General features: G+C 39.8%; 1 protein-coding gene across 1 annotated transcript in view; it reads left to right on the top strand.

The window, feature by feature from the left end:
- Positions 1–22,548, top strand: part of SLC2A13 (solute carrier family 2 (facilitated glucose transporter), member 13) — a gene marked incomplete at its 5' end in the record, with an annotated part of 79,982 nt that overhangs the window by 53,626 nt on the left and 3,808 nt on the right. Inside the window, one exon of the mRNA XM_010143720.1 lies at positions 1,136–1,261. Coding sequence (XP_010142022.1) covers positions 1,136–1,261 — 126 coding nt within the window. The remainder of the gene's footprint in view (positions 1–1,135; positions 1,262–22,548) is intronic.

Here is a 22,548-nt window from a genome sequence, read left to right as displayed (position 1 = left end):
GTTACAGGGATATATGTTGAAGCCATTTTGGTCACCTTAGTTACATTTTTCTAGATGTTACATTTCAAACTTTAATTTTAATTTCAAATTTCCAGATTTATTCCATCTTTTACAGTTTTTCATTCTCCCATTTTTAATTCCTAAAGTTATCCTGTAGAATATACATGGGGCTTTACTGATGAGAATGTATCTCTGACTCTGAGATGGCTTCCAGCAAAAATAAACACCTGGGTAGTTTAACTGCAGTAGCGAGTTTGAGCATTTACAAGATCTGGGGAATCCTGTGCCAGAAGCTTTCAGGTAACTTGCACTGCGTGAAGGGTTTTGGAATGCCTTCATAGCTCGCATGCCCAAATCCCACTCCATTTGTTCTCAGAGGCAAGTTTTAGACTGACACTAAGTGAAGTATTTGTAGGGCGCTTGCCATCTAGGCTCCCGTAGTCAGTGCAGATGTGGTCAGTGCAATTAGTGGAGTCTGGAAAACAGTGTTACTGTCTAGTCGCTTAATTAGCATACAAGATTGCAGTGAGGAAACCGCCTAAATGTAAGCATCTGGTGCTCTTGGAGCCTCCCAAGGAAATCAGAGATGTCTGTATGGAGCTGGCAAGTGTGATGCATGTGAATGATCTTCAAGAGCACTGCACGCTCTGCGGTGACAAGTGAAGAGCTTGAGGAGTATTTCTGGGCACTAGAGGCCTGTATGTGAATTGGCTCCATTGGCACATGGACTCCAACCATTTACTGTAATGGGGACTCTGGCGCCAAGTTCCCACATGATGTGATCTCAGACTGACTCCCACATCCGTATGTGCCCAAATCCCAGTTTGGTTATTAGGTACAACGTATGATTCTTTCTCTTCAGCCCCAACCTGTCTTTTTTTAATTAAAATTTATTCCGTAAGTTAATTCTTCTACAGCCTGATCGGGTATTACTGAGTGATTTGAAACTGGGCCACCAGAATGTGGCAGAGAAGGCAAAAGCAACTGGTAGTAGTTTTTGAGGAGTTTCTATTATCTTGTCTCCAACACTGACAGCTTGACTATGTGCATGCCAAGATTGAGGAGGAGATGCTGTTGTTTTCTAACATGTACAAATGAATAGTGTTGCTCAAGTATTTATTTCATTCTCTTTCAGTTATTGTAATGGATGTATGTTAGATCCAGACTGCGGTCTCTGCTACAAATTGAATAAATCAAGTGTTGTTGAGTCCTCATGCATTCCTGTTGATAAAGATTCTACAATGAAAGCAGCTTGGGGCAGGTATGTCACTTTTCAAAATTTTCTGCTCTTGTGCTCTACTGGTGGTGTATTATATGCTGTTAAGAACACTTTTGCTTTTACATAAAATCTTAGGTTGTTCTGGAAGAGCAAATAACTTGACATCAAAAATGGGAGATTATTTTCTGTTCTGAATAAAAGCCTTGACCCTCATATGTGCAGCCAGTTCACTGTAGTCTGCCACTTAGAAAGTATGGCAAAAGTATACTAGCAATTAGGAAAATTACTTTTCCCTGATGTCTTCATTCATTTGAGGTGGCATATTCCCCAGGTATATATGTAAAGCTCTTTGAATTAATTTCTTTAAAATGCTTTAATTAAATCACACTTTTAATATTGGCCTACTAAAGAAGCAGAGTTACTCAGCTGAATAATATGATAAAAATATGAAAAGTTCAAGTTGTCAAAAGCGTGGTTTGTGGCCACGGACTTCTCTGTTCCGGTGCATAAAAGCGGTGTCATGCCATATTTTGCACTTGGGTTATAAAAATGTGTGCCTTCATAGAAACATCCCAATGCAACTGCAAAATACACCACACCTCTTTTTGGTAAGCAGAACAAAGATTCCCTGCAATTCTCTGCAAAGATTCCACAGCAATCTTCCAAGTTTTCTGAAGTATTGACTATTGTTAAAGAATGACTTTGTGAGTTGGAAGAATGTCCTGTAAAGGTTTTATCAATACTTTATTAATGACGAGAGCTTCTATTAGAGTTTAGAATGGTTCAGTGCCATGAGGGAATTATATAATTGCTGCTGATAAAATGTGTAATTACTGCTGATAAAACCCTCCTTGCCATAATTCATCTATGCCACCCACATGCCATAAACGTACCTGGGAAATAGGCAAAGGTTCTTGTGGTGGTTTGGGCTTTTTCTTTTTTTTTTTTTTTTTTTTTTTTTTTTAACTTTCATGTGTATTTTGCAGAAGTTAAAACCAAGTGCCTTAGTGGCAGTGAGTCATATTGGACAGGGGTTGGAAGGTATGAAAATATCTACTAATTGTAGAATCATTAATTTAAAATTACTCTAAAATTGTCCTCCTTTTGATTTCAGTACTATTACAATATTATAGCTAATAGTTAATTCCAGATGCAGAAGATGGTAGCTTATATTCTTTGTAATTCCAGTTAAAAGCACTGTGATGATTTTGGGGCTATTACTGTTTGCTAATAAATAATTGTGAAACGTACAAATCTTACCTCTCTTGCTTGTTCTCTGACTGCCTTCAGTGGTGCATTATACAACATATCTCGCATATGTCCTAATAGCCTGATATGCTTTGGGGCACTTGGACTCTCATTCTCGTATTTGTAAAGTAACAGATCCGTCACTGTATTCCAAGTCAACATTCATTTCATGTATGCCCGAGTTTTAAGTAGCATGTCTGTAGTTAAGCGAAGTTGTACTAGCATGCAAGAAGACATGGATTTGGAAACATAAACTTGTTATGAATAGTTGATAGATAAAATCAAACATTATTAGGCATTGTTATTGCATAACATGTAGTAAATGTGGGCATCAGTAATCCTATTATATTCCTGGATCCCTCTCACGCAGCGCTCCTGCTGTGTGTAGGAGTACAGCGGTGTGCTATTGGTGTGCTGTAATACAGCCTACTGGAGAAAATTAGATAGGAAGGAAGGAATACCTTCTTCCACGTTGCCAAATACAATACTTCCATATTGTATGATAATCCCATAGCATAAGGACCCTTTTCAAAATCTTTCAAGAGAGGAAAACAAAGCAATTCTTAATTTTTTATACTGGTAATCTCTAGGGTGAAAGTCCTGCCTTAAGACAGAAAACCAATAAAATATCCACTTGTTTGGAGTTTTTTTCCAAAGGTTCATCCCAATTTCTAGCATGTATTTCATTAATTTCTAATCCTGCTTCCACCTGGTCTCTGTAATCAGGTAGTTTTCTAAAAGCCGATCCTTCAAGCTGTGAAATGTCAGGTGGCACTTGCTGTGCTTTCCAAGCCCCATGGAACAGGAAAGCATTTTACCTCCTCCTCGCAGACAGTGGTCCAGAGGGAATCCCTAGAGGTTTTGGCTTCCAGAGGTTCACATTCATATACTCCCCCAGCTCTGCTTCCTCAAGTCTTAGTCTGCTGTAAAGCAAAAGCAGTCCCACAAAGCCGTAGGATTTCCCCACCAACTGAGAAGATGGCTGCAGCAGAAACAACGTAGTTACCGTCCCCAGTTGTGTCTCAGAGCAGCAGGAGTTGTCTGTGCCTTTCTGGCAGCATAGGGAGAATAAGTGCCTGAGATGAACCAACAGCACTGGTGGAGAAATTATGTCCATGCTGGTGCTTGCAATCGCAGCCTTCCTTTCACAAGTTACTTTGTCACACGCTAGATGTACAGAGGCAGTTATTTTAAAAATACATGGCATTTATATGATCAGAAACTGGTTTACTAATTTGAAAGATGATTTTGTGATCTATGGACAGCCAACAACTACAATTATTACCACATGCAGCCTCTTTGTGAGGCTACACTCCTGTGTATTCTAATGGCTTCCTGTCATCCAGTATTGGCTGAATGAGTTTAAATGGCTTAAAACCTCCAGGTTACACTGGCCTCATACGGCCAATTTATTTTGCTGTTAATTTTGTTCAGGAGAGAAGGAACACCTGAGTTATTTGTTTGGGATTGGTTGGACCTCAGCGTGCCTGAGTTTTAGCAAAAGCAGCAGCTCCGACTATCCTGTCTGATGCAGGAGGTTCAGAGAAGCAGCCTCTGCTGGGCTTGGATCGATAGTACCGTGCATGCAGAGCATTTCACTGCTGCTGCGACCACATTTTCCTCATAACTTTCTGGCTGGAAAGTTGGGAGCTGCAGCCATGGAGAGGTGCCTGAGGTCACATCATACCATGTGTGTGCAGCCATGTAGCTCTGCAGCCATCTTAACTTCAACTGTCCTGACATTAGCTCAGGTGCTTTTGTATTCCTGATGTGTAACCTACCAGCAAGGTGAGAGGTGCTCCGAGGCACCAACAGAGAAAGCCCTGCCGTATTTTTTTTTTTTTAAAGCTCTCTGCAGCCACATAAAACTGATGTAGAAACCCCTGCTGTTTACATATTTAAAGCTTTGTGCTGTTCTTCATAGCTGGTCTCAAGGTTCTTCGATAACACTGATGTAATAGGCAATGATTTGACTGTTACCATAAAATACTGTAATGTGGTTTTATTTGCAAGAAGTTTCCCCAGTGCCAGCCTGGTGTACTAGACACCACCTCTATGTTTATCGTTAATTATATTTATTCTGTTACAGTATGTTCTACATTGAAAAGTTCTGGGGAGGGGAGGGAAGAGAGCAGAGATTTCAGACTCCTGTGGCTGCCAGCAAGGCTGTTTATATTGCTGTGGTTGTCATAGAAACCTAGGGAGACAATTAGAGCGTCCAAGTGTTTTTCAAGAAGAACACAACATTTCAGTTCTTTGAATATAGGGAACTCAGTGGCCAGCAGTGGCCCTGGAGAGGGAGACAGTGTAAGAATAAATCTGACCAAGGTCAAGTCAGACCTTGAAGCAACATGGGTAATATGCACCGGGTACGCTTGTAAGATCATTTATGTAAGACAAAGAACAGAGATTTATTTTTTATTATTTAATCAGTTACGTAAGCCTGACTGGTACTAGAATAACACAGAGAGGAGCATCTTGCCCAGGGCGCCAGCTCAGTCAGGTACTTTGCTGCCCTTGGTATTAGTGAACCAGTTTAACAAAACAGCTGTTGATATGCAAATTTTCCTGTCTCCAGCTCTGCCCAGGGACATACAAAGGGTGGTTTCAAGACAATGAGCAAGAATATTCTATGCATTTTGTGTTAAAAGAAGAGCAGCTGTGACTTCTCTCTCAGTGTGGTCTGAAGGTTCTGTGTGGAACCAAGATTTAGGCTCCTTTTTCATTTAGTGGTAGCAAAGAAGGTCTTGCAGTTCTGTTCTCTTCATGAACATTGAATTATAAAATCCCCACAAAACTGATAAAAAGCATTATCTCGCTTTTTCAGATGGGGATGCAATGGCAATGTTCCGATATGAAGCTCAGGTGGCACAACAAGTCCTGGGAGGTTATTGCTTTCAGTTCTGTGCTTTCAGAGCACAACCCAAAATCTAGTTCTTCCTCACAGTTGTGATTATTCCCACAGTACTCCCAGAAACCTTGAAACTTCTGCCTGTGTAATTACAGTAACCCTGAAGGCCAGCCAAGAATGCTCTAGAAGTAACTTTAAATTGCATTAATATTGTGCAGTTATTCATTCAACTGTAACAAGGAAAGGATCTACTAATAGTGCCTTGGCACGACATTAACCTTGACATGAGTATGTTGTCAAGACCACAGCAGGCCCACAACTGCGAGCTAAAAGGCTCTCATGAGTGACTTTGAGCACAATCTCCCTCTGGAGGAAAAGATGTTGACTTTATGCAGTAAACAATTATGAAGAAATAATAACATCGTCTGCGGATCAGAGACAAGCCTTGAAGTCATCCTGTCGACAAAATAGCTGGCAGGTCTTTCCAGTCCCCAAAGGGGAATGGTCGGGAACAGAATTCTATAAAAGGGAGAGGAGCTGGGTGATTTGCTTTCTCCGGCCATTTTTATTAACTTCGTTAGAGATACATTTCTCTGCCACAGGAGTTTAATGCGTCCTGGAAATCCTGCTTTCATCAATATAAAGAAGCATTCTCCTTTCTAAGGGCATTCAGTGGAAAGCCAAGTGCAAGAAGAGCATTGTGTTTGGGAAGGTCTTCATTTTCCTCTGGCCAGTGCTCTCCAGAGCTCCTTCCTCCCATATAGAATTAATGTCCTGTTTACAGATGCTCGGTAGTGCTGTTATTTGTCACTGTGTTCCTGTTGCTTATATCCATCAGTTTGCTGAGAAGTTTAACTGTATCGTGGAAACCTCTTCTGGGGAAAAGTAGGTTTAAATTGCCCGAGCAATGTTAGGAAGCAGGTCAGGCAGGCAGTCAACTCCTGCTTCCCAGCTTCAGGAGAGTTTCCACCACAGGAATGTGCCTAATGACCAAGCATTCAAGCCTGGATGCTAACTAGATTCCTGTGGTTTAAAAAAACAAACCAGAAACATGGGAGTTCATTAGCTGGATTCTCAGGCAGCAGCCTGGTTTATGTCCAATGGGGGACATGCCAGTGTCTGTCACAGCCTTGGGAGTATTCTGGGGAGCTTTGCATTCATACGGTGCTGCCTGTTGTTTAACACATAGCAGATGAGACTGTTAAAATGATTAGAATATTTTTTTCTTTGTAGCAACATTAGATTTTTCTAGAAATGTCAGATTCCTTTTGCTGCTCGTAAATAGAGACAGACATAAGTAAGTTCATTACACTTGTTTTGCTAGTTACTCTCTTATAAAGCTGCTTTTGCGATGTGACATGTACATTTGTAAAAGTTCTTGTGACTGCTTTACTAATGCCAAAAAAATGTATGTGCGTTATTCACAGTTAGTGAGAATCTATTTGCGGTACATCATGGAGCACAGGTATAAGACCTGTCCTGTTACCACGGAAAGGCTAGCACCAGAGCAGCCTTCCAGGAATGAAGTACTCCTCTGTCTGTGGGTAGACATTGCTCGTTTTGTCACGCAGGAAGTATTGGTAGGTTTTATGGCTGGAATTATGATTTGGAATCTTTCTACAAGGGCGCACATTGAAAAGTGCTTCTTAATACAGCAACAATTAAAGGAGAAACCAACACATCTCTTACTAAGTCTTCAGATTAATAAATGAAAATTATACATAGGATTATGGTTCTCATATTTGCAAATTAGAAAGGGAGTAGAAGGATTAAATGATTCAGGAATGTAGCAGGATCTACAGAATATTTACATCTGCATGTATATCAGCAGCACTCAGAAGATCTACTATTATAACCATGAGTCCTAGAAAAATTTTTTGAGGGGCAATATGCTAAATGATTACTAAATAGGAATATTCACTTCAGTAGGAACCAGACTATAGATCCACCCCTCTCAGCCAGCTCCCCGCAGTTTCTGTACTGAGCACGACGTTCTGTGGTACGGAATATCCAGGTCAGCTGTCCTGGCCATGCTCCCCCCAGTCTCTTGTGCACCTCCTCGCTGGCAGAGCACGGGAACTGGAAAGTCCTTGTCTTAGGATAAGTGCTGCTTAGCAACAACTAGAACATCAGCGTGTAATCAACGTTCTTCTCGCACGAGCTCCAAAACACAGCACTGTATCAGCTACTAGGAAGAAAACTCTCTCCCAGTCGAAACCAGGACATACATGTTAGTGAGGTGTGCAAAAACAGAAGTGAAAAAAAGATCTGAAATTGCTTATAGTCTTTGTCAGCCTAAATTCTAAGGCACAAGGTGTTTTCTGGGAGGAGGATATTAGTGTAATCGCAGCCTAATGGTTGCACGGACCGGTGTGATTCTGGGGAGCTAAGGAGGTAGAAGGGGAACCTAAGAAATCTCGTGTGCCTATTTTAATGCTATCTCTGCTAACTGCTAAGAGTGAAGATGAAGAATAGAAGGATAAAGCGATGCAGAATATTGCGTCCTCAATCGTAGATGAAGCCTGTCTTACTGGTGATGCAGGAAGAGGTAGCAAAATAAGTGCAATTTTAATGTTGTCATACTTTCAGCCACTGTTCCTTCTCAGTTTTTGACCCATCATCTTTTTAAATTCTTTTAAAAGAAAATTAGTTCGTGGTGGGCCTGATAACTGTAGTAAGATCTCTTTAAGCACTTAAAAATATGGTAAAATCTATATATGTACTTAAATAATTTGAGTGTAATTTTATTGCAACTTTAACAGAAAATACAGTCTTTTTTTGTTGTTGTTCAAGGGGAAATTATTGTTTTTGACTGATTCTAGTGCCTGAACAATTAAGGTCCTTTGTATATTGTATCTGCATTCTAGATCTAAAATAATGAGCAGAGCAACTATTTACATTCATTTAGGATAATTACTTAGGAATTGCTATTAATAGCTCTATTATATCTACTCAACCTATGGAAAATTCTGGGTGATTGAAAGGAAGGACAAAATAAGCTCCTAGTCAGTCCTGTTATGAAGTGGATGTATTCTGATGCTGGAAACATTTAGTTTATATGCTGAAGACAAAATTCATTTGTTGGACACACCCGGTGCAAAGTAGGATTTTAAAGCAGGACTCATTCGTTTGAAACATCATTTGTACATTTGTTCTCTCTCTGTTCATTTGTATTGCAGTTTGCTGCTGAACAATGCTTCTAGATCTGACTCTACTATTTAAAAGACGTTCTGGTAGAGAACGATGAAGGGGCAGATGCTGACAGCTATTTGGCTAACTTGTTGTAACAACTACTTCAGGTGCTATAGCGTGGAGGTAACTGAAATAGAAAGCAAAAGTGGCCCTTGAGCTAAAACATTCCCAAATGGTGGTTTGTGTCAGGAAAAGTGGTGTAATTAAAGTGGAAATATGTTTGAGTAAGTGCTCTTCTCCACTTAAAAGTGGTCCAAGGAAGAGGATGCTGTGGCATTTAAAATTTGCATCCTGTTGAAGGAGCAAGCTTTCTGCTCTTTTCAGTCATTCTCTGGTCAGCTGAAACGGGACTAGAAGGAAAATACTCTTCTTTCTGATTTACAAAGCATGTTTGCTCCTAACTGACAAAGGAAAAATGGCAGGAAAAAAAAAATGCCAACGTGTTTGAGAGAATTGGCAGTCTCTTGTCAATGTGCTTAGAGTACAGGGATGATTCCTGCAGCTTTTCTCTCTCTCTCTCTTATGAAATGTACATTGGAGAAAAGAGTAATTTATTGCCCGGAGGAGCCTGCTGCTAATTAGCTTCTTCAGCTGCTCATTTTTTTCGGGACAAATTGAAAGCCATCCACGCCTCACCAGAGGGCTTCTCCGGGCATTGTCGTTGTCGCAGCGGGGGGCAGAGCATGGCCCTGTCACTTTCCTTAGCCAAGAGAATTGCAGAGAGGGGCAGAGGAGGATGGTTCACCGGAGAGCATGAGCATGCAGGGAGCTACTGCTGGGAGAGAGCAGGGGGTTTTGTCTGCCTTGGAGCCAAAGGAGAAGGAGCTGGCTCATATTTGGGGGCATGTGGATTTTTCTTCTATTTCTATTTCCAATAGTTGTTTTTCACGAGTATTTGCTCTGCTATTCCTGTGTATCCAAACTCTGAAGTTTGGATTTAAATAAAAATCCTCAGTGAAAATTGTCTCATCAGCTTCTGTTAGGTTTTTATACTCTGAAATGGATTTACTAAATCAATATTTCTTTGTTTTGCAGGCAGAAAATATTTTTGAAAGATGCGTGTGGTTGGGGATTTTTATTGACAAAGAATAGTCAGCAGGGTTGAACCCAGCCCTTCATACAGCAGCTTTTACCATTAACAGCATCCCTAAACCAAATCTTACACACCTTTATTCCATATTAAATATCTCTTCAATAATCAAGTCATCTGATAGAATAAAATTGTGGTATCTTCCCTTCTTAAAAGGATGATGTTTTCAGAGTATTTTTTTTCTTTTGAGGGTAAAATAATTTAACACATTTCTGCAGTAGGACTGTTGAATATTCAGTATGTTTGATGAGTGTAATTCATATAAATTATTGTATGTGCTGTCTGCCTGTGTGGTTCATTTCCTTGAGAACAGAGGCAGCAACATCAATCCCTCTCTGGCACAAGACGAGCTGGAATTATTGATTCATTTGATTTAAAGTTGTGACCTTGTTTTAACTCGGCTCATTGGATATAGTACAGGCTAGGAAATGGGCAGCCTGTTAAATGGCAGGTCGTACTTCTGAACAGCAGCACTTTGGGCGTTCCTTCTTGCTTGTAGGATGTATAGATTTTCTTTTTTTTCCTGAAGCTTTCCACAGCTGTTGCATTAACTTTGCATAGAGGATAATGAGAGGCAAGCTTGAGGTTCTGCAATGATTATTTAGTTCTTCAGACCTGTGATTCAGATGATGTTTGTTCCCATTTAGCATATTTTCTTGTCAAAATAACTATTGTTAAAAAGCAGTTATTTATGTAAATTTCTTTTAGTTGTCAGACGCCATGGAAAATTGATGGTTACTTTGATTTCTATTGAATTCTTCTACTGTCTGATCCCGAATTTTAGTTTCATGTAACAATGAAGACTTTGGTATCCAGTGTTTATAAATGTCATAAACTAGAGATAGTGCAACCACTTATGATTTCTGTGTTTTATAACATTCATTAGATTTGGCATAGATATTGCACCTGCATGCACGTATCAAAGCAGAGTGGCATTCTATATTAAGTGCTTACTCCCACAAATCAGGCGTAAATTAATTATCTTGTTATAAGTGGTCTTAGAATATTATTTAAATCTCCTTGGGCTCCATTTTCAGTTATGATATTAATGATTTCCAGTGAATTTTAGGGCTGACGGTGGAGGAATCATCCTTTGGATAGGTCTGTGGGTTGCTTTATTTCCGTCTCCCCAGTACAGCCTGTGTGGGCAGTGATGTCGTGCTTCATCCCCCTTCTGAAGTTCCAGCTTCTCTGAGCTTTTTAGGGCAGAGCTATTGCCACCTACTGGAATCAGGGAAAACCTCCTTTTTAAAACCACCTTTCCCCCGTCTATTTAAAACAATGAATGCAAGGTCTCAAATTTTTAATCTGGACGGATTTCAGGTGTAATGGCAGAAAGACAGCTGCTGGCAATAGTTAAAGTAAAAAAATAGTAATTGTGATGTAACAGTTGAGTACTTCAGATGGAAGGTTAAGTTGGCCAAAAGGTTATTGTTAGAACTATTAAAGCATAACTTTATATATATGTCAATAACTAGAAATTAAATAGGGCAGGGAAGTGCTAAAAAAAGGTATGCTAATACATGTAGTATTGATCTAAGTTTTAAACTCCTCGCCCTTATGTTTTTTTGGTTCAAGAGGTTTAACAAAAAAAGCAAATTCAGAAAATAATTTTTACCCCCACACACTTCCCTTTTGATTTAAGGGGAAATTTCAGAAGGATAAATATTTTTATTCTCTCTTCCCATTGGAATAATGTGTTTGATTGTGATTTTAATGTTTTAACAGCTCTATGGAAAATCATTTCTGAGCAGTAATGGTTTGGCAGACTCTGTAAGGCACAGGCACTGCTGCGTGATACAGGCAATAAATGAACTAGCTTCACAATCTCAGCAGTGTGCCTGCAGCAGCAGAGCCTGACCCAGGCTGCCAAGCGGACACTCCACTTGCAGGGCAGGCAGCTTTTGGGGGGCTTCAGGACTGGAACTTGGCAAATCAGTTATTTGGGTGACAAATTGAGTTGGTAATGCTCACCATTCAGTGCCACATCTGGTAACTTATTACAACTGTATCAGCGTGACCCTTCTTTGGTTCGAGTTTGGGATTTGGATGAGATTTCCGTTGTTTTTCTACGTTGAACTATGAAAACTTGCCATTCTCTACTAACTTCATATACCAGGTTTCAGCATGAAAGTATATTTTTTCCAATACCTCTGTACATCTAAAAGCTTGGGGTAATTAAAAGCAATACATTTTTTTCAGTTTTTTTGTTGTTTTCTGGAAGCATTTCTTGGAAGCATTCAGAAAAATAAGATTGTAACACTGAAATAGAACCTATTTCATTTGGAGGTTGAACTTCCGGTGAATATTTCCACTCAGTTACCTTCATACTGAGTTACAACAACAATCTGGCTTTATTGATCTTTTCTGACCGTGGGCTTAGAATTACTTTTGGCACTTGTAACTCAAGTGATGCTTTTGAGATGCTGATGTCATTTCTTTGATAATACTACTGACCCATGGTGAACAGCTGTTAAGGGTTGAGGGACCGAGGTAATAACAACTCCTCAAACTCCTAGCTCAAACCAGGACATCAGCACAAGCTCAACACCACAAGACTACTTGTGAATGCAAGTAAGAATAAGAATCCGGATAGAGTTTGTTTTGCTCACCTTCAGTTGTCTAAAATGTTGACCTTGAGCTGTTTTGCAGTTCCTTGACTGATGGAGTAAAAGATGCTGTTCCCTATTGTTTGTTATTTGCAGCTGGCCTTCGCCTGTGTTTTATAGAATAGACTTTGTTGCATCACATCAGCAATTCTTGTTAATAATACTTTAATATTAAAATATTGATACCTGTTCTTCTTGAGCCCCTTGCTCAGCCCTTTCCACCAATATTCATATACTGTAGGAAAGAGCTGTGTCTCCTGGGAGAATGATGCTTCTACAGTGAATAGGCAGCTGGTTGGCATTTCTGCTGTAACCCAGAAAACTTCAGAAATGCTACTTGTTAAGCAACTTAAAAGTAAAATCAGGTGAAAAAAACAAATGTGGTTAAACATTAGGAAGAGATTTATTTTATAGTAAACTTTCAAGAAATTCTAAAATACTGCATTTGCCATCGTAATCTTCACTCAGATTTGTTTCGGTTATTTGATTATTAAGTATTCATGCTGCAAGGAGACACAGTCAGAAAGACTAAATGCTTTTAGCTCTGAAAACAGAAGCTAGAAATTCTCCAATTCAGTGACCCCAGTTCTGTCAGTAATTTGGCTGGAGCCTGGTGCTCCATCCATAAGCTCTCAAACATCAACATGTGTGAGCAGGGATGACCTAGAACTTCCATGCAAAAATGCTGGGAGCAGCAGAACCACTGCAGTCCAGGGAAGGACTGACAGCACTGAGCTACAGAGAGGGGTTTGCACACAACCAGAACATTTAATATGCTAGTCTGTCATGGATGCTAAATGCCTGTCTGTCTTTAAAATGCTTCATTTATGAGCATCTTTGTCCTGAAAAAGCTCAGAACAGGACGAGGCCTGCCTGCCTGCCTGCTTGCAGGCACCTGTGAGGAATAGAGAGTGACCAAATCTGTCTGGTTTTGTGGAAAGCATCGTGTGGCCCAGGTTAGCCCCGGGAACCCCACGGGTGACTGGTAGCCACCTTCCAGTTAACCCATGTCACTGAGATCCCCCAAAGATCTGTCTGTCAGCAGAAATGGCCAAATTGTTAATGAGCACTGTCCTCCTTTCGAAGAAATAAGGGAAGCTGGTAATGACTGGACAAAGGCATGGGTGTGTATGCATGCTCATTGCCGAACCTGGTTGTTCCAAAAGTGAGCTATTTCTGTAAAATCACAGAAAAGCCACTAAACAAGCTTCAAAACATGTTCTGGAGTCATAGGGAGTCCACGAGTCTTTCTCAACACCCCTGGTTGCCAGGAGAGAAATACTAGCTCATTCTGTTTCCAGGTTGCTTCTGTGCTCCCTTTTTGCTGGATGTCATGTGGAGATAGCTTTGTGCTCAAGTTGATTAAAATCTGTGAAGTGGCATCCATCTCATGAGCAATTAAATATTCCCAGATGCCATTTCTTGTGAGGGCTCGGGGTGTGCCTGCGCCCATGCTGTGGCACGAGATGTTTCTTTTCTGTTCGTGCTTGATTGCTGTGAACAGGATTGAAGGGAGGATTTGCTGCGGTTGCCAAGGTGGTGGTAGTGATAATTCTCTCGTCCCAATGACTGCTGTGCATGCAAGTGATGTCACCGAGCTGCAGCCCCATCGCATATGTTGCATCTCCATCCAGAATTGCGCACGAATACGTGATGGTTTAGGTGTTACAGCTGTGGGTCTTGCCCTCTGCCACATCATGGCATTTTTCCATCCCAGCTGGTAGAATGCACCGTTTTTCTTCTATTTCTTGATACTACTGTAATACTAAAATATCATGACAAGGGCTTCAAAATGTTGGGCAGTATCACCTCCATCACATTTACACACATTTCTAAACTCTCTTTGCTTATCTGCACCTAGTTCTTAGAGTCAATGATAGTTGAAAGAAAGAATTGCTGAAAAATGATTGAAATTTTTCAGTATGAGAATTAGGACTGAACTGATTCTCTGTCTCTTACTGAATCTTGCTTTTTTTGAGAGGATTGGCTTAGACTTTTTTAATTACAGCACAGGAATCTGGGAAGCTTCATGACTTGCTCATGGCACTCTGCTGCTTCCCACCTCTGTGTTTATAAAGTGGTTGGAGTTCTCATGCGCATCAGCAGTTTTGAAGCTGCTTGAAACAGCAAAATCTGTCTTAAAAGAGGAATAAGAAAGAGGTAAAAGATTTAGGGTTAGTAAAGTTGTTCAAGGACGTGAACAAACAGTTTTTTGTTTTGTTGTGAGTGGTGAAATTTCAGCGGACCAGCAGACACAACCTGTCGTGGAGTTACAAATTATAGCAAGAATATTTCAATAAGGACCATCAGATAGTGTAGTGCTTCTGAAACACTGTGTGGTTTGGGGGGTTTTTTTGGTTTTGTTTGTTTGTTTGGGTTTGGGGGGTTGTTTTGGATTTTGGTTTTGTTTTTCTTTTGTATTCTACAAAATGAAAAAGGAAAAATTACTGAAGATCTTGGTCTCTTAAATACTCAGGTGTAAGTTGGCTGTAAACCACTGGAGTACACTTGAAAGGAGGAAAAGCACAGAAATCTGGCATTGCCTGCTGTTGTCTTCTGAGCCTTACCTGAAATGATACGCTCTTTAATTGCTGCTTTTTCATACTTTTTGTTAGCTTCTAAATACACAGAATGGTCTATAAAGTTGCGAAAATACCTTCTTGTGTCTTCTCATTAAAGCATTCAGCAGATGGGGGCTTTGCTTCTCCTTTAATGTTGCCTTGCTCTAAATTTAACCTTGTATAACATCAAGTGCCGGGGAAGCTTTCTCTGATATTTTGGAGAAATATTTTCTGCAAATAAATATCAACAGATCAAGCTAATAAGTGAGTCATACTTTGAGAAAAAGCTCTTCAGAATATATATTAATTAAAAAAACTCCTCTGTCTTCATGAAAAAAGGAGTATCTTTAAATACCTCTAAAGTGTTTAATCAGTTTTGTGAAGAATCTATCCAGAAATAATTACCAGACTGTAGTCTTGCTGATTTATCTTATACACTGGTATTTGATTCTCCATCTTAGAACTATCATTCACTGCTGTTGGTGTCACTGAATTTTGAATTTTACAGTTTCAAACATTAAGCAGCCTTCTGGGTATACACAATAAACCCATTTTTGTCATGGCTTCTTACCTTGAGAATACCTCATTTCCTTTTCACAGCTATGATTTCAACCTCCGAAGTCCCAACTAAGTCATCTTCCGCTGGGCGTTTGTCGAGTATAGTCTTAGACTTGGATATAAATGGATATAGACTGGACCTCTGTGCACTCAGTTTGTGCAGTAATATATTTAGAAGTTTAAGGGGTTTATTTAGTTTTTTTTATAAGGTACTAATTTTCTTTAAGTATATGTATAAATATTTTAAATAATCTTTTTCCAGAAAACAATGCAAAAAGTTCTCTTTTAACAAAAACATAACATTTATGATATTTCCGTTCCTCTTTTTGTCTCTCGTCTCCTTTCTTTAGAGAAAATAGAGGCAATTTTGAAGTTTTTCACAACAAAATGAAAGAAATAGGCCATATTCCATTATTTTTCTCAGCTGAACAGCTAATTTTGTACCTGAAATTGTCCAATGTTAAAAAGAAACACCAACAAACCATATTTCAAAACTGTGACCTGTTATCTAATGATTGAAGTAGTTAAAATGATCAAAGGTATGAAGGTCAGTGATACTCAGCTAAGATGCTTATGCTCAAAACTAATTAAGATTTTGCATTTTGATCAGGTTTTAATTTTAATTCTGCCCATTAAAATTCTGTAGGTATGACTGCAGTCATTTGAGTGAACAGATTGTTATTTTTCAAATTTGTCTGACCTCTCACAAGTTTATTGTTATGTTTGAATTATTTATGATTTCATCATGATTATGCAATTATACAATTCAATTATTACCAGCTAATTTTAATTTGTACTGGGGTAAACCAAGTGTGTCCAGTCGGGATCAGAATTAGGACTAGGATAGGGCACTCTGTAGAGCGCAGAGATGTCAGATGTTTCCTGGCACTTTTATTACCATCTGATACTTTGGAAGAGTAGGAAAAAGCTTAGGAAGGAAAATAAGCCAATCTGTGTGTAGTATGATTGAGGTAATGTATGTCCTATAGTGAAAAACAGGTATTTGCTTATTTCTGCTCAAATTTCTAAGTGGCTGGGACTGGTGTACATGTGCTGTCAGCTGTTGTGAAATCTCTAAAGATTGTTGGGCTTTAATGCTATGTATAAACATCATTCTGCTTTTTCCTGGTTCGAGTCCTTTCCTCGAGATAAGGAGAGCGCAAAAGACAATGAGAGGAGCTTGTCGGACAGTGTTCTAGTAGTAGCAGAGATCTGTTTCTCCCTTCCTTCCTGGTGGATAATGATGAAAAATGAAGCTTGAAACACTTGTGATGTGACAGCAGAGTGGGAAATTGTAGGCAGCAGCCTGGAGGTAGCCAGCAGGACTTGGAAGGCAGCAGTATAGGATAAAAGAAGTCTAATGGAGTAGCCGGCTGAACGTTGAGAGGACACGAATAGGATACAGCAATATGAAGGAGAACCTTCAGTCCAGAAAAACAATTCCCAAACTGAACGTCTTTAATTGGGAGATTAGAGTTACCTAATATCAAAAGCTGCTTGCTCAGACCCACCACTGACAAATGTCCTACCTGGCGCTGTCAGACAGCTGAGATTCTGCCTTTGACAAGAGATACAGCAACTGGGTAATCCACCCTTCAAAATCGACTAATATGTGGTTACAGCAATACTGACACATCCTTAACAGCAAACAGTTAAGAACCCCTTTGATATGATTAATATTGGAGAATTATTTGTCATGGGGAAAAACGGCTCCTGTTTTCAATCATTTCGTAGTCTATTGTTCAGTCTGTTCAGACTGAGTAACAGCTCCAGCACTCCATGGGGCAAATTCAGATGCAGTTGAAAAGCTGAAATTTCTCAGTTTGGGAAAATGCAAGTGTTTGAATTCAAACTCTATAAAGATTTTTAGCTAAGTAAATAAAAATGTAAAAAAACAATCTGTTTATCTGTGACAAGGTGGCCAGGAACAGAGGTAGGTCAGAACAGTGTACTGTCCCTTGCAGGTGTGCGTTCTGACATGACTGAGAATCACAGAATCATTTAAGTTGGAAAAAACCTTAAGGTCATTGAGTCCAACAGTTAAGCTAAGAATGCCAAGTCTTCCACTAAGCCATGTTCCAAAGTTCCACACCTACATGTCTTTAAAATACTTCCAGGGATGGTGTCTCCACCATTTCCCTGGACAGCCTGTTCAATGCTTTACCACCCTTTCTGTAAAGAAATTTTTCCTAATACCCACCCTAAACTTCCCCTGGCACAACTTGAATCTATTTCCTCTTGTCCTGTTGCTTGTTGCTTAGGAGAAGAGACTGATCTCCACCTCGCTACAACATCCTTTCAGGTGGATGATCTGAAGCATGATGAAGGGCAATTGAAGGGCATGTCTTAGAGATAGGTATCTCTATGAAGTAATTATTTCAGTAAGGTCTTCTGCTTGGGTAAATCAAATATTAAGTAATTTTTTAATTTAATAGTGTGTGTGCATGTGTGAGCTATACTGGAATATTCCTTGTGAATTATTTTAGGAGATTTTAACAATCTGTAGAGTCTCTACTTCTTTTGTAAGAAAGAAGATAAAAAAGGGTTCAGAAAATAACAGCCAATAAGCTAAAAGATGTTCAGTGTGAATAATGTTATGTCTTGCCTCCAAATAGGTCTGTAAGAACAGCTGGTTTAACAGTAAAACCTTGTTAGAAATTCCGTTCTTACCCTATAGCATACGATAAAGGAGGCGCCTCTAAATTCTTTGGCTCTGTAATGGGCAAAGCAACCAAGCTTCTGGTTTTTTGTTGTGTTTGGTTGGGTTTTTTTATTTGATCTTTGGATATGTTTTTTCAGTTTCCTGGATGGAGAGTACAAAGTGCCAGTCATTCAGCTTGAGGAGAGTAATTTTCCTGTTGGTATTGTTCTAGCTCTAGTAGCTGCTGCTAAACTTTTTTGGCATGGAAAGCCTTGCACAGAGAAAGGAACTGTTACTGTATGATTTTTTTAAATACTTTGGACAGCAGCAATTACTATAGCTATTACTATCCACAGAAGTGCCCCAGTTTCTCTTCCGTGCGGGATATCACCCACAGCTCTGTGGGTATAATGGGTAGATCCGATAACAGGGGCCTCAGTGTGATAGACGGTTTTTTAGTCATGTGCAAATGCATCAGCAATCTGCTAAGGTGCAGTTTGCTTACTTGCTGTGAGCTAAACTGTTTCTCAAAATTTTGGAAATGTGTGCTAATATTTTAAAAACTCTTTGCCAGTTATAGCAAAAGGCTTCACTGAGTGTCCCAAAATGGTGCTGGCATTTTTATGTAATGAAGGTTAAGCTATGTCTAGCTGAACACCATGAAATTTTATAGGTACGTTTTTTTCAAGGCTGCATCTGTTTGTTCTTTCCTGGTTTGTTTGGGTTTGGTTTTTTTTTCAGTTGCCATCATCTGGCATAAGACGCTTCATCTGTGTCTTTTTAAGATTGTCTGATTTAATGGATGAGTGTAAACTACAAAGTGGTAGATGGTAACTTATGGACAGGCTAGAGGCAGTTTACAAAGTTCTTAGTTACATGTCTGACTACCACTAAATTATTACACAGTTAATCTGGTACCTTGCAATTCTGTGCTTTAGGTAATTTAAAGATAGTTAGGGGTCTGTTAAGACAAGCAAATATCTTTAGCAGAAGAAGAGAGGCTTGAAGTTGTGAGAACTAACCCAAATGCCAAGGTCCAGGTTCTTCCACAGAATGAGTAATTGCTTGTGGATAAATAATCTTAATTGTTTCCAAGCATCTTCCACAAAAGCCTTTTGCAGTCCAAAGAGCAGCTACTCTAAATTATATGTTTGGACCTCTGTCCTTTCATGACCAGGTTTCAGGTGAAAAGATGAGTCAATAAGCCTGGCATAAATTATATTTTTCAGTTGGATTGGCATGATATAAAAGTCAGCACTCTACACAGGAGACTTTAGAATTCTCTTCAAATGCGGTCTTTTTGAATCCAATATATTTATGTTATGCTGGAGACTAAGTTGATAAATCGTTGATGATTATTATCATCATCTTGATAACCTAGTCACAAAGGTCTGGCATAAGAGCAGTCCTTAAGTAGTTTCACTCTTAGGACAAAGAAGTGGGTCATTAGTGGTGAAGTAGGTCTAAAATCTCTCTGTACCATCAGCACCTGTTGTTAAAGTTTATCTTGGAGCAGAATGTAGTTTTGAAATATGACTGTTCTAACAACCATTTTAGGAGATGAGTGATCACATTAGTGATTTCCTTTAGAAATAATTTATTTCCTTAGCCTGATCTAATTTGAATTTTGACCTTTTAATACTTTCGATCTAAATCCATTTAAGATGCTTCTGAAGGTCAAAAAAGACAATGAGAAGTCAGCAGCTTTCCTATTAAAAATATATAAGGTGTTCAGAATGAAACATTTAATTCCCCCAAAAGCCATCTTTATGGCTACACAGTCCTCTTTTTACAGCAGAGCAAAAATTAATGAAAGTCTGAGGAGAAAATCAGCTCTGTCTTGTGCTGTGCCCACTTGCCTGTGCCTAGTCGTTTCCTTAGCTGTGGTTTTCATTGTCATGCTTGACAATTACTCTATGGCCAAACATGCTCAAGTATAAGGAAAATTTATATTGGTTATCAAGGAAATGGTCTTAACCTGTGTTATCCTTTTCTTACTAGCAATAACATTTCAGACTACCCACACCAGCTCTTCTCTTCCCTTATTTTACGTGCCCTATGAAGTTAATTTAAGGAGGTGAGGAGCAAAACTTCATATCTTCTGAACTACAGACTGCATCCAATAAAGGATGGATTCTGTGATTATGAAACCAAGCATACAGTGTCCTTGATTTAGAAATCTACTGCTGTTCTGATTTCTCTTCAGTCAGTTGAATCGTTCACATCAATTGCTGGAAGGTCAGATTTTTAGTAATTAGAACAGATGTGCCTCTCAAATTATCTGTGGAAAATAAGCAATGAAGAAATTCATGGTAAAGATTTTCAATGTAGCGCTATTATGTTTTCACGTCGGCAGCAATTACAGAGGAAATGATGTGGTGTGTCTTCGCTGTTTGTACTGATATGACTCTTACCCAGCATATTGGTATTTACAGACTCTTTGCACTGGTACCCAACTGCATCATTTCACTCGTAAGGCGTTTACAGGGCATTTTCCTCTATACGTTTCAGCATGTGAAGTGATGGGTAGCTGCTTATCTGCTTTTCATTCCTTTCATGCAGGAAAAAATTCAGAATTTTATCTGATAATAAGTTATACAGTACTTATTAAGATATTCTTCATCAAAATAATAGATATTGTAGAAATAGTAGTACAGCAGTAGAATTAGCACAGTATCAGAGCTTGAACAAATCCTCAGCCTTGAAGGAACATTATTTTTTGAATGTATCCAGCACTGCAAGATGCCAGCCAGCACAGATATCCTTGCTTTAACTCTCTGTAACATGCTGGTTTACTACTAAAGGATAAGGAAAGCACAGTTTATTAGTTTATTAGCAAGTTTATTAGCAAGTTTTCGGTTAAATCTAGTTTCAGGTGCTATTTTTCCTGTTTCAATGCACTGTATCTGCTTTCCTGCAATGATTTCCTCTCAGTTATGGGCAAACAGTGGAGAATAGATAAGTGGCTTCAGCCATAGGAGGCTGTGGAGACATCTGTTTTCCCTTGTATCATTTGTGTTCCACTCTGTCAAAAGTAGGACACATCTGGAGAAAGATGGTAGGGAAGGAAAACATCCAGACCTCCCGGTGGTTGTGTCTGTATGAATCAGCAGGTTGTTTTGTGCTGATGGAGATGGATGCAAGATAATAAAACAAGTATGTCTTTGTTTCCAGTAGCATTTGAGAGAAAGCATGAGGCTTCTCTGTGAGGAGCTGCTGATCTGGCTGGGCAGAATGGAGAAACCAATCTCAGCTTCAAGATGTTTTAAAATGCTCATCAGCTTGTATTCATTACCAAGCACCTGCAAATGAAATTAGAGTAACATTGAGAGAAGCAAAAAGTGATGTTAAAACAGTGTGAAACGGAGCAATCCTGTGATCTTGCAGTGGTGCAGATGCAGAGCTGGCAGCTATGCGAGGCTGAGTGGGAGGTAGCAATGGGATCACCTGGTGTTCAATAATTAGTCTTCCAAACACCATTTGAAAGATTTGTGGCCAGCAGGTCAAGGGAGGCAATTCTGCCCCTCCACTGCACTCTGGTGAGACCCACCTGGAGTACTGTGTCCAGCTCTGGAGTCCTCAGCGCAAGACAGACACAGACCTATCTGAGTGGGTCCAGAGGAGAGCCACAATGATTAGCAGGATGGAACATCTCTCATATGAGGACAGGCTGAGAGAGAGTTGGGATTGTTCAGCCTGGAGAAGGGAAGGCTCTGGAGAAACCTTATTGTGGCCTTCCAGTACTTAAAGGGGTCTTATAAGAACAATGGGGACAATCTTTTTTAGCATGTTCTGTTGCATCAGGACAAGGAGTGGTGGTTTTAAACTAAAAGATGGGAGATTTACACTAGATATAAGGAAGAAATTTGTTACAATGAGGGTGGTGAAACACTGGCACAGGTTGCCCAGAGCGGTGGTAGATGCCCCATCGCTGGAAACATTCCAGGTCAAGTTGGATGGGGCTCTGAACAACCTGATCTAGTCCGTGTTCACTGCAGGGGGGTTGGATTAGATGACCTTTGAAGGTCCCTCCCAACCCAAAGCAATCTATGATTCTATGATTTCCTTAACGGGTAAGGAACAGACAGATTAAACATGTGGATAGTTCTCCAGCACCATTCAGTCTTTTATACGTCTTGTGCCTGAGACACAGCTCAAACCAGATTTAACCCATGTGTAGTGAGGAGTACTTTGAGTGGTAGGGAAGCATTAGAGTGGACACTAACAGGGAATGGTATGTGTCTCATGTTTGTTACATAGAAAGTTACGCTGAGCTGGGCCATGAAGTTTTGGACCCCTCAGTATATGAAGGACTTTGAGGTGCTGGAGCGTGTCCAGAGAAGGGCAACAAAGCTGATGAAGGGTCTAGAGCACAAGTCCCATGAGGAGCAGCTGATGGAACTGGGGTTGTTTAGCCTGGAGAAAAGAAGCTGAGGGGAACCTGAAAGGAGGTTGTAGCGAGGTGGAGTCAGTCTCTTCTCCCAGGTAACAAGCGACAGGACAAGAGGAAATGGCTTCAAGTTGCGCCAGAGAAGGTTTAGTCTGGATATTAGGAAAAATTTCTTTACAGAAGGGGTGG

Source organism: Buceros rhinoceros, unplaced genomic scaffold (genome assembly GCF_000710305.1).
Source record: "Buceros rhinoceros silvestris isolate BGI_N320 unplaced genomic scaffold, ASM71030v1 scaffold9819, whole genome shotgun sequence".
Lineage (NCBI taxonomy): Eukaryota > Metazoa > Chordata > Aves > Bucerotiformes > Bucerotidae > Buceros > Buceros rhinoceros.
Note: the sequence above shows the minus strand (reverse complement) of the source record. Positions and strands in the feature narration are given on the sequence as shown.